The sequence below is a fragment of the Sesamum indicum genome, linkage group LG13, assembly GCF_026168435.1.
Source record: "Sesamum indicum cultivar Baizhima isolate 11 linkage group LG13, ASM2616843v1, whole genome shotgun sequence".
In the NCBI taxonomy this organism is placed as follows: domain Eukaryota; kingdom Viridiplantae; phylum Streptophyta; class Magnoliopsida; order Lamiales; family Pedaliaceae; genus Sesamum; species Sesamum indicum.
This window is the reverse complement of record NC_142669.1, coordinates 7,711,636-7,725,920: the sequence shown is the minus strand read 5'-3', so window position 1 is coordinate 7,725,920 and position 14,285 is coordinate 7,711,636. Positions and strand designations below refer to the sequence as shown.

Sequence of the window (14,285 nt, the reverse complement as noted above, 5' to 3'; positions counted from 1 at the left end):
CATACATCCATCCAAGGAATACATAATTTTATCAAACATCATGGGATATTTATAATTTTTTGAAACAACAAGGAGATGTTCATACTTATGCCAAATTTCAACGGTGGTCATTGTAATTTACCTTTTAATTATGACTAATGTTTTAATATTGTTTGCGAAAACTATTGATTACTAGTCATAACGTATTATTGTTTACTATATATTTTAATTGTTAATCATAATAATTAGGATAAATGGCATTAACACTTCATTATTATTAGATCCAATTATATAAGCACTTCTTGCTCTTTACAAAATTATAAGTACACATTTTTATATTGGAGTTGTAATTATAAATATACCTATGTTCAGTTATAAAATTTTACACAAATACCATCTGAAGTATATTACACTAATACCCTTAGGGGTGTATCTATAATTTTACAAAGAATAAGGATGCTTGTATATTAGACCTAACCCTATAAGTGTTGACGTAAATTAATCATAAAAATTAATCATAAAAGTTTTATAAACAAAGCTACGGGTGTCCGTTGAGTCGAGCGGGCTCGAAAAGTTAAAGCTCAACTCGAGCCTACTCAGCTCAAGCTTGAGCTCAAATATTCTATTCGTGAGCCGGCTGGCAAGCTTTTCTTTCTTTCTTTTATAAATATTTCAGTATTTTTCTATATTTAACTATGTAATCAGCATAATATCAAGTTCATACACAAATTTACCATATATTAGAATTATTAATCAATATCCCATTTTTTAATTTTAGATAATAATACGTAATTTTATTTATATTATTTAATATCTATCTAAAAATAAACTTAATCATAATTTATTAAGTTTGATAATTATTTAATATAATGCATATGAATTTTATTATTATATTTCAATATCAATTTGTAATCTCGTCTTTTTATAATTAATAAGTTCTAACAATTAACCTATAATTATTTCTCTTTATTTGTGATATATTTTTGTACCAGATACATAATATGTAATTTTTCTATTTTAGTGCTTATGAATTTATGTTGAAATTTGGTGATCCCCATAAATTAATCTAAAGACAATAATAACAATGATGTGTGAAATGAAATTAATTATTGCTTGATTCTAACAAATCCTTGTTTTAATTTTGCATAATTGAAAAATCTAAAAATTTAAAGTGCCGTCATTTTATTAAAAAGTATTTCCATGATCATTCTCATTTTACTTTGAGAAAGTAGCTTATGTTTTCCTACTTTATTGAAATTAATATATTATATAATTCAATTAAAAACTTTATCGGGACAAAATTCATAATGTAAGTATTATTAATTTTTAAGTTTTTAATATCTTTTTATTTGATAAATATATAACTGTATAAAAATTTGATGAATATTCAGCATTAGTTCAAATTAGTGTAGCATGTGATTTTTATCACTTTTCTATAATAAATATTTAATATTATTTTTTATATTAATATATTTTATTAAATAAAATAAAGAATTAATAAATAAACAAACAATAAGCTCAAACTCATGATTTCAAACTCCAGCTAGAGGTCAGCTTGTGAGCAACGGGCTCGAGCTTGAACTTGATGTCTGTGGTCGAGCCCATTTATGCCAAGCTCGACCTCAACCTCAAAATAAAATTCAGACAAAGCACAAAGAGGATCTCAGTCATTGGGCGCACCTTCAAGGGGATCGGTGGTATTGGCATTGGCATTGGCATTACTAGTTCTATTTTGCGCTCCGGCGGTGGCCATCAGTTGGCCAAAGGCCACCACGAAGCACAACACCACCATGCGCCGCCGTGAGGTCTGACGCATTGCTGCCGTCGTTTCCAAGTAATTACGCCTTCTTTTGGATGAACAGCAGAAATATCAGCAAAATGGTGCAAGAATTGGGGAGGTGTAAGTTACATGGTTCCCATAATGATATATATATAATGATAATTTATAGAAGACTAAGACAATCTCGACGTCAAGACAGTATAGGATACTCCAAAGACCCATTTTTGACTGTTCAAAAACTAAAAAAAGACCAACCCATTTTTGACTATTCAAAAACTAAAAAAAGACCCAACAAATACACAAAAATTCATGCCTCAATAGACTCATGCCAAATTTTCTCTATGACACAAGACCTATAGCCTTGATTTGAGATCCTGGGAAATTCTAATTCATACCAAGCATAATATTTTTTATAGTGATACTACTCAAGTAATAATTTAAATAGAAATTAATAAGAATAAATAAAAATAGTTATTTTAGTTGAATATCTGATCAGGTTACAATCACAATATGTAGCAAAATATAGCTTGGTCTAAAGTAAATAATCTCCCCTTCTACAATAAATACTTTTTCCAAGAAAGATTGATCCTCCTTGTGTTACAAAGAGAGTTCCTACTTATACTAAATTAAGTACAGAATCTTCACTATTTCGCCCCTCATTCTTTTTGGTGCAGACATGAACAGAAACTTCTTGAGGGCTGGTTCGGTCTTTTCTCGATCTCCCCATTAATCCCTTGGTTCCTTTGATGAAGCCATGATCGCCTTAACCTTGCTTGGGAACACCCTTCTTGACTTTTATTGTAAACAGTCAACTGCTATGCAGTTTTCATCGCGTCAGGCGTTTGATTCATATGGACTTGGAAGATTCTTAGGCTGTTTAAGAGAAAGAGTAGATAGATAGTGTGAAGGAGAAATTCAGTGGGAATCGAATGTTCTAAATGTGCGTTTGAATTGATGGAAGTTTCAAGGATCAATCTTAGGAGAATCATGGAAAAACATTTCTAATAGCTCTCATCCTACAATTTGCTGAAGGAAACAACTCCAAATACGCAACGAACAAGTAATACAGAAATATATAAATGATTCAATCTGCCTACGAACTAAACAATTTATATATATATATATATATATATATATAATTACAAATAATATAAAAGAGATATGATTTGATAATAAATAGTAAATTTTCTCACTCAAATATAATACAACAACATCCTCCTAGTTTTGGCAAAATTACGAATATCCCCTTATTGTTTGAAAAATTACAAATACTTATTGATATTTGATGAAAACTATATAATCTTTGGATGGATGGATGAAATTGTCAACTTTGTCCTTATTGTATTTCTTTCTTTTTAAAAAAATTAAAAATTTATAAAAAATATCAGACAGAATGGATGAAAAAGTTTGAAAAATTATAAAATAAATATCCACTTAGTCCATAAAAAAATTAGAAAATTTTAAAAAATAAATAAAATTAGAATTTTTAATCCAAAAGGGCATTTTAGTTTGTCCACCACAAAAAATGATGAAATCTAACGAATTGGGCTAATTGTTAGATAATCGTTAACAATTATGCCAAAAACCTTAGGGGAGGTTGTAGTAATTTACACTGTGTACAATTATAAATACATATAAAAGAGATATAATTTGACAATAAACAGATAATTTTATCTCCTACAAATATATATACAATAATATATAATTCAAACCACCTACAAACTAAATAATATATATACAATTATAATTACATATAAAGAGACATAATTTGAGAATGAGAGAGTTTTATCTCCTAAGATCCAAAACCAAACATACAACATCCATTTTACTCTATTTTAAGTTATTTTCAAAAATAAATATGAACATACACACTATTTTTTATTGACCTCTAATTTTTGCTCTTTATCTCCACAAAATATAATAAAACGCTGTAAACCCTCTCTCTCGCTCTCGCGTACACACACAAATACAAGAAAAAAAAGCCTCTCTCTCGCTCTCGCGTACACACACAAAAACACAAAAAAAAAAAGCCTCTCTCTCTCTCTCTCTCGCAACACAAAAACAAAAAAAAAAAAAAAAAAGCTTGTTGTGCACAATCTTCATTAATCCATCTACCTACCATCACCAATTATGTCGTGAAGCATGGGTTTGGTAGGATTATGAGCTGAAATATAAGCTGCATCAGGCGTCATGCTTGTACTTGTTCCCGAATTCACGTAACTAAAATCAGCTGTCATGGTTGCACTCGTTCTTGAATTCATATAACCAATATCAGCATGTGAAGTTGAACTATCGGCATCCGTCGCAAAAGTAGTTGCATCCGTGTACTTCCAGTCGGTTAGGTATCCAGGTCTTGAAGTCACGGATGGCACCTCAATGTCTCCGGTGAGCATCGCCACCACACGAGACATTGAGGGCCGCAAGGCTGGGGATGCTTGCGTGCATAAAAGAGCTACACCGATGATCCTTTTCACTGCATTTGCATCATATTGTGGTACAGTTGGGTCCACCAGCTCAAGCTCCCTACCGTTTTCGTGAAGATTCCATGCCTGAAATAGCATACCGTACATTCATGATGACCAAGAATTGTTACTATGTCCATGAAAATTCTAACGCAAACCTAGTTTCAAAAGGTTAAAACTAGAGGACATACCCATTCAAGAAGATATATCATATCATCTTCCAAACCTAAGTCAGCGTTCGGCCGGCCACTGATGATCTCCATGGCTACAACTCCAAAGCTGAATACATCAGCCTTTTCGGTAAGACGGCCGCGCATAGCATATTCTGGTGCTAGATATCCTCTACGCCATCGGACCAGAAAAACGGACACAATTATACACTTACTTTAGCAAGTCTAATATTTCAAAGTTGCTCCGAAGTAAATCTTGGATCAGTGAAACATGTCTTACATTGTGCCTGCAACTCGAGTGCTAATATGGGTCTTCTTGTCATCATATAATTTGGCTAAACCAAAGTCGGAGATTTTAGGGGTGAGGTCAGAATCAAGCAGAATGTTGCTGGCCTTCACATCTCTGTGAACAATTCGTAGTCGAGATTCCTCATGAAGATAAGCAAGACCTCTAGCTACTCCCAAGCATATGTCAAAACGGGTTGCCCAGTCCAGATATAGGCTTTTACCCTCTGTTCCATCAGAGCAGATCAATTTAATCCCCAGTGCAGAAAAGCTCTTGTATAACATATAGGCATAAAGTTAATTTACCAGTTCCAAACAAGAGGTGATCAAGGCTCTTGTTCTCGAGATACTCATAAACGAGCAATCGTTTATCTCCCTCAATGCAGCAACCATATAGTTTTACAAGATTACGGTGTTGCACAGCAGATATAGTAGCAATCTCCGCCACAAACTGACTCTTTCCTTGATGCGATGCCATGGATAATTGTTTAACGGCCACCACTCTTCCATCTTCAAGTTTTCCCTGTTAATGCTCAATACAGTGGATATAATACTCTTCACACTATGTTTGATGGGTAAGAAATACAGATTTCCTTATCAGCTTCAAAAGTTAGTGGAAATCATGCATCTTCTTCTCTCTCCCTATTTTGATCTCTTTTCAAATTTGATTATACATGTGTCAGCTTAATTTTCTTCAATTCAATTTCTTTTTTATACAGTGAACATGGGACATATCGTTCAAACAAGCGTTTACCTTGTAAACAGGTCCGAATCCTCCCTCTCCTAGCTTATTATCAGGACTGAAGTCATCTGTCGCAGTTTTAAGTTCGGAGTAACTGAAAGTGTAAGGCCGCACATCAACCCCCAGTAACACTGCAAATTCATAGCAATAGTTCATAAAGATAGTCCACTCTTGTTTTCATATAACATTTCTGCCACTAGTCATATATTTCTGGTTGCCGATCTTTCCTTACCTTCATCCTCAAAATTTTTCTGCCTTTTTCTTCTACGATAGACATAATATACTGCAGCTAATGAAAGCAAACTTGCAGCAGCTACTGACACGACAATCCCCACAATCAGACCAGTATGGTTCTTCTTCTCACCAGGAGGATTGTTTGAGACAGAAGGAACGAAATCTGTTGAACAATTTAGTATCAATACTGGCAATGGATTCAAGAAAACAAGCTTAAAATTTCTGGGGGCAGCCTGTTTTTCTAGTTCATATGTACCTGGAGTAGCGCGTATTGCTGAAATCAACGGTCCATATGTAGCTTGGGCAGGTACACAGCAAGTCCCTTTTCCTCCCCAAAAGAGATGGATCTCGAGAAAGTTTTCCAACACCTCAGCCTTGAATTCCCTCACAACAGCTCTTAAATCGGTCTTGTTGGCTTCTCTTGCTATGTCAAAGTCTTTAACTTGCAGATTTCCCTGAAGCAAATAAATATAGATCCCATCAAGTCCATTCGGATCACAAGATGAAAAATATATCCACTTACTTTAACACATACCTGGACATATATATCAAAAACACGCCTCCCGACACTCCTCCAAGTTCTAGTACCTAGGATCATTGTCTCAGCAAATTGGAGGCTTACAGTGTAGTTACCATTCTCCAGGCCTAAGCCATAGTATCTTAATGATCCAGCTGAAATTCGAGCAGTTTGGAACAACTCGGAGTCCAAAGTATTTGTAAATTGCGATGAAGAGGAGCTTTGATATTGTGGACTACTACTTTCAGCCGGGAGACCAGCATTGCTAACTGCCCATCTGCCCGTACGGGGCATGTAATATGTTGCTGGACCAAGAGTCTCGTTGTCCATCTCATATATGGTCTGATCAGAAGACCTAATCTGCAGCCCACCACAGTTAATTGCAAAGTTGGAATCTGCACACCACCATTCAGAAAGAATCTGTCAATTGTCAACGATATTAACTTTGTATGTCTGCGTTTTCAGATAAGTAAAGATGCATTAGCATGCGCTCTCATAACTAATGTATCTCTGTCTGATGTGGTGGTCGAAATAGATATATCACTTACAAATAGGAGATCCTCGATAGCAAGGAAAGTTCCTCTGAAGACAATTCAATCCAGCCGGCAAAGCACTAAAAAGCAGAGAAGACGAAAGTTTAGTTATGACTGATAAACGTAGTAGATGAGAAGTAAATCTAACTAAAAGTTTCATAGAATGTGTGTATAAATTCACCTGCCGTTAGAATTATCGATTGTGAAGTTGTTTGCGACCAAATTACTACATGAAAGAAGGATTCTGATGTCAGCGTGCACTTATAGCAGTTTAAAAGATGAGAAAATGTAACACTGGACGACTATGAATGTACAAGAACTGGGTTTATTCAATCATACAGCTGTAAATTCTGCTCACTGATCCAAGACGGAAAGCTTCCTGATAACTCATTGTATGACAAATCTCTACAAGCAAAATACTGGGATGTTAGGCATGCATGCCTGAAACTTGTATCTTGGCTTTGTATAATATTCAAAAATTAACTACATTTATTTCATCCTGTTTAATACTATGCTTACTAACAGAATCTCAATGTTGCACCAAACATTCCTATAGCATGAATACTCACATGTTCCCGAGAGACGGACTCTTCTGTGATGGCAGTGCACCGGTTAACCGGTTATTACCAAGATACCTGAAGATTTCAAAAGGCAAAATAAGTAGTTTTCTTAAATTATCAACTTTTTTCGTTTGGCTAGCAATCGTAAGCAAGTAGTTTATAATTCATTACAAGTTAGTGAGAACACTGTGATTGAAAAGGCTTTCTGGAATTCTTGCCGTCAAATTGTTGAAGCTCAAATCCCTGGAAAAACATAGCATTACCACATTCATTCGATGATTTATCAACTGTAGAAGATTTCAAGTTCATATCAGGATGATAGCTTTCATGCTGAAAGAGATACTTACAGGAGAAACAAACTCCGGAATTCACTGACATATGAAGGTATGGAACCAGAAATATTATTGTTCCGTAAGACTCTGGCAAAATAGTCTCAGTCATTAGTTCAATGTTGGCAATCGAAAGTGCAAGAAGCTATGCTTTATATCCTTACAAGGTAGCTAGAGACGTCATATTTCTGAGGAAGTTGAGCGAAGAGCTCCCATTTGATAGATCACTTATTCTCCTGAGCATCACATTCGGACGTAAATATCAGCTTCTGCAAAGGATAGTGAAAGAAATACTGGAACATACAAGGAGAAAAAAGAGGATAACTTACAAGTCATTCAACAAGGATAAACTGGAAAATGATGGCGGTATTGAACCTTGAAACGAATTTCCTTGAAACCTCCTGTAGAAATAGAGAAAAAGCCTATCACAAGCTATAAAATGTTAGATAAAAGTATCACTCGCAATAACGTATAGACATGGGAAAACGAAATGGATATTGTTCTCACAGTTGGACGAGGTTTGCCCAATTTCCGATGAAGTCAGGTATCGGGCCTGTGAATTCGTTGTCTGATGCCCACCTGAAAAATCCCGAAAACCATTTCCAGAGGACAGATCAATTGACAAAATCAAAGTCAAATGATTAACTAGGAGATATTGAGTTTATTTGTGCTCTCACACTCTCTCCAAGCTTCGTAGATTAGCAAATGTTTGAGGTATTGGACCACTGACTCCAGCACTATTAATATATCTATCAAGACGAAAGATGAAACTGTAAGTAAGAAGTCAACCAGAATGTTCGAGCAAATGGAACTGTCTGTGGCTCCAAACGAGAGTATGAATCAAGATAACGATGAAATGAGAACTATGTGAACTTACATCTGTGTTAGTCTTGTTAGGTTCCCAAGTTCAGACGGTAATGGGCCAGAGAAGTTGTTTGTGCCAAAGCTCCTAACATAACACATGAATAACATCAATGCAAGAATATATATTCCAATTCGCGCTCGTAATTATATGTTACATGCAAGAAGACTAATCTGCTGGATGATTGAAACTAAACGGACTTACAATGATCTTAAGTCAGTCAGCAATCCAAGTTCCCTCGGAACTTCCCCTGATAATGCATTTGTACCGAAGCTCCTGACAATATGAAATCACTAAATCTCAAGATCTCCTCCACATGAACACTGTTGATTGAAAACATTCAAACACACAATCAAAATGAAATAAAAGAAAATATATATGCGTACAAGTACTGCATGCGGTTGAGAGTGCCAATGGCTGCTGGAATTGGACCTGTCAAATAATTTTGAGCTAGGTTTCTGCAATAAAAGAAAAGTGAAAGTTAACATTCTAGTGTACATCTTTTCACCTTAACATAACCAATGTTGAAATTAAACATACAGATCATCCATATAGGTCAAATTCCAGAGCTCGTCTGGTATTGGACCGGCAACATCCAGTGCATAAACTCTCCTGAAAAGGTAGGACGCAATCAATCAATTTTTATGACTTGTACTGAGTCAGAGTAGGTAAAATGTTAGAAATTCTGAATATAATATTGTGTCCTGTATGTCTACTTACATAGCGGTAATGTGGCAGGTAGAGCCACTATCGTACGAGCAGTCACATTTAATGCCCGGATTCAAGTTTCCAACTTCAGTTGCATCGATGGCTACGCCGCTGCATAATTCACCACTAATGTTCCAATTACTTGTGGCTGCAATTCTCCATCGTTGGAACATAGCGTTTAGAGCTCTTGCTGTGAATCAAATCAATCGCCAAAGTTTAGGACACGTCTAATGAAACAAATGTCATAAACTTAGTAAAGAATGGAAGAATATGGAAAACTGCATTTTCAAGATTTTCAGGACTAGGTATTGGTTGTCCTTGTAGAGGCCTAGCTCAGACACATTACAATGATGATGACTCCATGAGATTTTGAGTTTGAGTCATATTAAAATTACGTTTTCGAGATTTTGAAGGCTCACGATTAAAATGTTGTGATTTCGAATTACATGAATGTGATGTATGACTATTTTTACAATAATTTATTATTTTTTTATCTTGTTTTAATGTATTCGTTAATTTGAATTATTGATGTATTGATTAGTATTTAAATTTAAATATATATATTGAATGATATACATATATAATGAATGGCATACTAAAAAATAAAAAGTAGGATCACTTGTGTGACACATTTAATTATAAATTTTGTTTACATTTCATTAGTTGTGAATATTATTGATCGATATTTTCTAATAAAAAGAATAAGAGCTCTTATTGATACGATAACTAGTCATGAACTTAAGTGTTTGGCTACGTTACATGTAACAAAAGAGTATGACTGAGTTCATATAATTTCCATGTAAATTAATTGAGGAAAATAGGTGGTGACTTTAAAGGGTGTTTGGTTAAATTTATTCAACTTATAAGATGTTTTATAAATTTAAAAAAATATTAAATATAATTCTACAAATAAATTCTTAAAATATTAGAACTTATACGATATTGTATTGTAATAATAGCCAAAAGAAAACCACTAAACTGTTAGAATTTAGAATTATACAACAAATATTTTTATTTGGGGCAAAAAAGCCACCATCTGTATTAAAGGTAAAAGTGAATATTAACAAAATAACAAGGGTGTTTTGATTTCTTAAAACAAAGGGATAATTACAGTCCCCATCCTTGAGGTAAAGTATAATTATACGTAAATTCCCTATGATTTGAAAAATTATACCTAGTACTTTTGATATTTGCTTTCGTTTAACAAATAGCTCATTCCGTTAGTTAAAATTCACTAAATTTATTGATATTAACCAAAAAAAACCTAAAAGAAATTTATTATTTACCCTCAATTGACTTATTACTAACTTGTTGCATGTTAAATATTATTTTTCGAACTAAATTATCCTTATAACAGTGAAAATATACATCGTTACATGCATTAAAAGGAGAAGATGTATAAGGATAATTTGATTATAAAAAAATTATTTAATGTAACAAATCAGTAATAAGTCAATCGTGGATAAATATAGATTTTTTTTTAATTATTTTGTTCATATCAATAAATTTGGTGAATTTTGACTAATGAATGAGCTTATTTGTTAGACTAAAACAAAACTAAGGAGATCTATGTTAATTACATCAAATCTCAGGAGAGGGGAGTGTAATTATCCCTAAAATAAAATTAAAAAACTTAAAAAATATTATAAAAAAAAAGGTTGATCTTATTCTCTTTCCCTAAGAGTTTATAAGATTCTAAATTTTTTATTTTTGAATTTTATAAGCTTTTCAAAAAAAATCATAAAACAGTTTAATAAAATTTATAAGTTGTGCAAAACACCTTGGGATGAAAATTTCATCAGTGTGAACTATGAGGTGGTGAAAAGTCTATTCTACAATCATAGTGCAAATATTTTTAATGAAAAACCAAAAAAGTTGACAATGAAGAAAGTGATATCTGTTATTATTTATTTATAATTAATTAATTAAATAATACTTTCCTTTCCAAAGAAGATAAAAGCAAACAAAGGCTAAAGACGAGAAGAAAATGTAATTGACTAATCAAATATTATTTGATGATTTTCTTTGACTTTTGTTTGTGATCTGAACTTGGCTCAATGACGGCGTTCACACCCGAAAATCTTTCCAGGGGTTTCCTGGAATGAGATTCAAAACTCAGGGGTGAAAAATATAATTCTCAGAAAATATGGAGGCCAGCTTGTCAATCCGAGATTAGTAATATAATACATATCAAGGAACACGTGGGGGAACAGAGGTCAGAATTCAAAATTTGGCACCCAATTAAAATAATTAGGAAAAAAAGAAAGGGAATTGACCAAAAACATTACCATAATGTTTGGATTCATTTTCTGAGTGTTTTGTTGTATTTTGTGGAAATAGAGAGAGAAAAACAAAGATAAATAAGTGTGTGTTAGAGATAGTATGTATGTTTGGATTTATTTTTGGAGATAATTTAAAATAAGTATTATATATTTAATGTTGTGTTTTGGGAGACAAAAATTACTATTCATTGTCAAATCTTGTCTTTGGTGGTAATTTAAAATAAGTATTATATGTTTAATGTTGTATTTTGGGAGACAAAAATTACTATTTATTGTCAAATCATGCCTTTTTTATACATATTTATGTATATGTGTGTATATATATATATATTTTTATGTTAAAACAGTTAAAAACACCTAAATAAGGTGTTTTTAAATGATGGCAAACATTGAGTATGTTTTGACTTGTCTCGGAAATAAGTTAAAAATGAAAACAAACATAGTGTACATGACTAACTTTCTTTTTTATTTTTATTTTTTTGTAAACAGATAATTAGTTGACTTTATCACAAAGATGATGAAAATTTAATCTATGTTGCAATCTTGATATTTTAATGAAAAATCAATATGCATTGAACTGAATGAAATAAAAATTAAAAAGAGGTTATCAATCTACACATTTTCAAGTCAGCTTATAATTCTTTTAAAACATCTTATAAGGTACTTAAAAGTTTATAAGATTTTGAAAATAATAAAAACTAAATAAAAAAAGAAGGTTATAATATTCAAACACAAGATATGAGAAGTATAGAAGGAACTTTTTTTTTTAAAAAAAATATTAACTTATTTTTAAATTTTAACAAATTTCTTCAATTTTGATCATATTAATGATAAAAAATCAAAATTTTAACAAATTTCTTCAATTTGATAATATTGGTACTAAAAAGTTGTCATCACTGATATCATATAAGTACTATAACATTATTTTATCAAAATATTTCAAAAGCGTACTTTTAAAATAAAACATATAAAATTACAAAATAATTTAAATAAGTTTAAACAAAATCCCTCTAAATTAGACTATTTAAAAATTAATATAAATGCATTATTCATTAAAATTTCCACCCATCTAATGTTTTTCTGCAGATTAAACTCCTCTATTGTTAAGAATTGATTTGTATTTTTTTTTTGTATAAAATAGAGATATGAATAACGGATAAATGCAAATTACCCTTGAAATATTAAAAAATGGCAAAAAATAAAAAAAACTCTAAAAAAAGGGGCAAAAAACCTTCCATCGTTTTAAATAAAGAAACATATTACCCCTCTACTGGGAAGTGTAGTTCATTCATTTACTTTTACGATTTATTCAGTAATTAGGATAAAAATAATCATCTACAAACTGAAATGGCTAAACCATTCACAAAAATGAAATAAATGAACTATACTTATCAACAAATAGAATAATATACTCCTTTATTAAAAAGTTGAAAAGACTCTTTTGTTTTTTTTAGGGGGTTGGGGGGGGGGGTCTGCTACTTTTTCAATATTTCAATAGGATAATAATTATCCCTGTGAATAACATACGGATAATATCATGAAATCTTTGGTATGGATTCTAGTTTGTGCGTTAATAGGGCTAGGGTTTTATTTATATTTATTAGTTAGTAATTAGTGGCATAATAATCATAATTAAAACCAACCGATCGATCAGTTGTTCCGAAAACAAATTTCTCATATGTAAAACATGCATGAAACAGAAAAAGCTAATCACTGTTCCCAGAAGAGAGAGAGAGAGAAATAATTAGGCGCACCTTCAACAGGATCGGTGGTGGCATTCGTAGTTCTGTTTTGAGCTCCGGCGGTGTCCATCAGTTGGCCAAAGGCCACCACACAGCACAACACCAGCAAGCTCCGCCGTGAGTTCAGACGCACTGGAGGCGCCGCCGCCGCCACCATCTCGAATATGTAATACGGCTTTCTTTTGATGAATATGAGAAGAAAATTCAGCAAAGCGGTGCGCGATCTGATATATATATATATATATATATATATATATCAACTTTTACGAATTCAGCTTTTTCGCATGCGTGCGAGTGTGTGTGTGTGTGTGAATGGCTACTGCTTCCTGATTCTTTCAAGATGATATGATTATTTTGTAGAGGGGGGTTGAATAATACTAATAGATTAGGTTAAATTATGATTATTTCAGATGCTACACAATTACAAATTTCATACGTATACATACTCTTTGGAGGCGGTGCGACGACTTGTCAGTTCCGGTGTTCTTTGTCAACGAACTGTGCGGGCTGTCGTCATGCCTCACCCTTCTTTATCTTTTGAAAAATATTGTAAAATCTTTTTTTCAAATGAATAAATTATTTTTTTATAGAAAAAATAATAATAATTTATCTTGTGTTTTTTAAAATGAAGTAACGGGTAAAATGTTATTTATTATTCATGAAGTTAATTTACTCATTTGCAATATCACAGAAAGGTAAATTGCATTAAACCCTCATTTTCTTCATCACGGATCCAATTTGTGGATAAAATTCATTTTGAATTCTCGATATTTGATTTCAACTTTAAAATAGTTTCTATCTTTTTAACTCATTTTAAATTAGTTCTTCCGATTTGGCGACTGATTTTCCCATACTTCCCTTATAACTTTTTTTTTAACGTTTACAAAAAAAATATTTTAGTCATTCACTTTTCATTTTTTTAAGGAGAAAAAAATATATATTATAAAAAAATTATGATAAAAAATTTCACTTAATGAGAAGACTAATTTGAATAGAGTTTAAAAAGAAAGGGAAAATTTTAAATTTAAAATCAAACATCGAGAACCAAAATAAATTGACCCTAATATTTATAGTAATTGTAGTTAATTTGAATCAATCAC

At 32.2% G+C, this 14,285-nt stretch overlaps 1 protein-coding gene across 1 annotated transcript; it reads right to left on the bottom strand.

Moving 5' to 3' along the window:
* Window positions 1-3,571: 3,571 nt before the first annotated feature.
* Window positions 3,572-13,590, bottom strand: LOC148784460 (putative LRR receptor-like serine/threonine-protein kinase At1g56140). The gene is made up of 24 exons (XM_088877252.1): window positions 13,198-13,590; window positions 9,174-9,351; window positions 8,994-9,065; window positions 8,840-8,911; window positions 8,658-8,729; window positions 8,469-8,540; window positions 8,269-8,340; window positions 8,099-8,170; window positions 7,921-7,992; window positions 7,756-7,827; window positions 7,610-7,681; window positions 7,434-7,505; window positions 7,272-7,337; window positions 7,042-7,107; window positions 6,884-6,928; window positions 6,718-6,782; window positions 6,188-6,564; window positions 5,909-6,107; window positions 5,651-5,815; window positions 5,431-5,549; window positions 4,983-5,199; window positions 4,672-4,903; window positions 4,413-4,563; window positions 3,572-4,308 (listed from the first exon to the last, which is right to left on the bottom strand). The coding sequence occupies exons 1-24, from the start codon at window positions 13,340-13,342 to the stop codon at window positions 3,871-3,873; spliced, it is 3,183 nt and encodes a 1,060-aa protein (XP_088733378.1). The 5' UTR covers window positions 13,343-13,590; the 3' UTR covers window positions 3,572-3,870.
* Window positions 13,591-14,285: the final 695 nt, after the last annotated feature.

Excerpts from the sequence above, each read along its gene's own strand:
- LOC148784460 (XM_088877252.1), bottom strand. The coding sequence starts at position 13,342 with ATGGTGGCGGCGGCGGCGCCTCCAGTGCGTCTGAACTCACGGCGGAGC. Across the intron at positions 7,338-7,433 it reads CACAGTGTTCTCACTAACTT|GTATCTTGGTAATAACCGGT; the intron begins GTAATGAATTAT and ends TGAAATCTTCAG. Across the intron at positions 4,309-4,412 it reads TGATATATCTTCTTGAATGG|GCATGGAATCTTCACGAAAA; the intron begins GTATGTCCTCTA and ends ATGCTATTTCAG.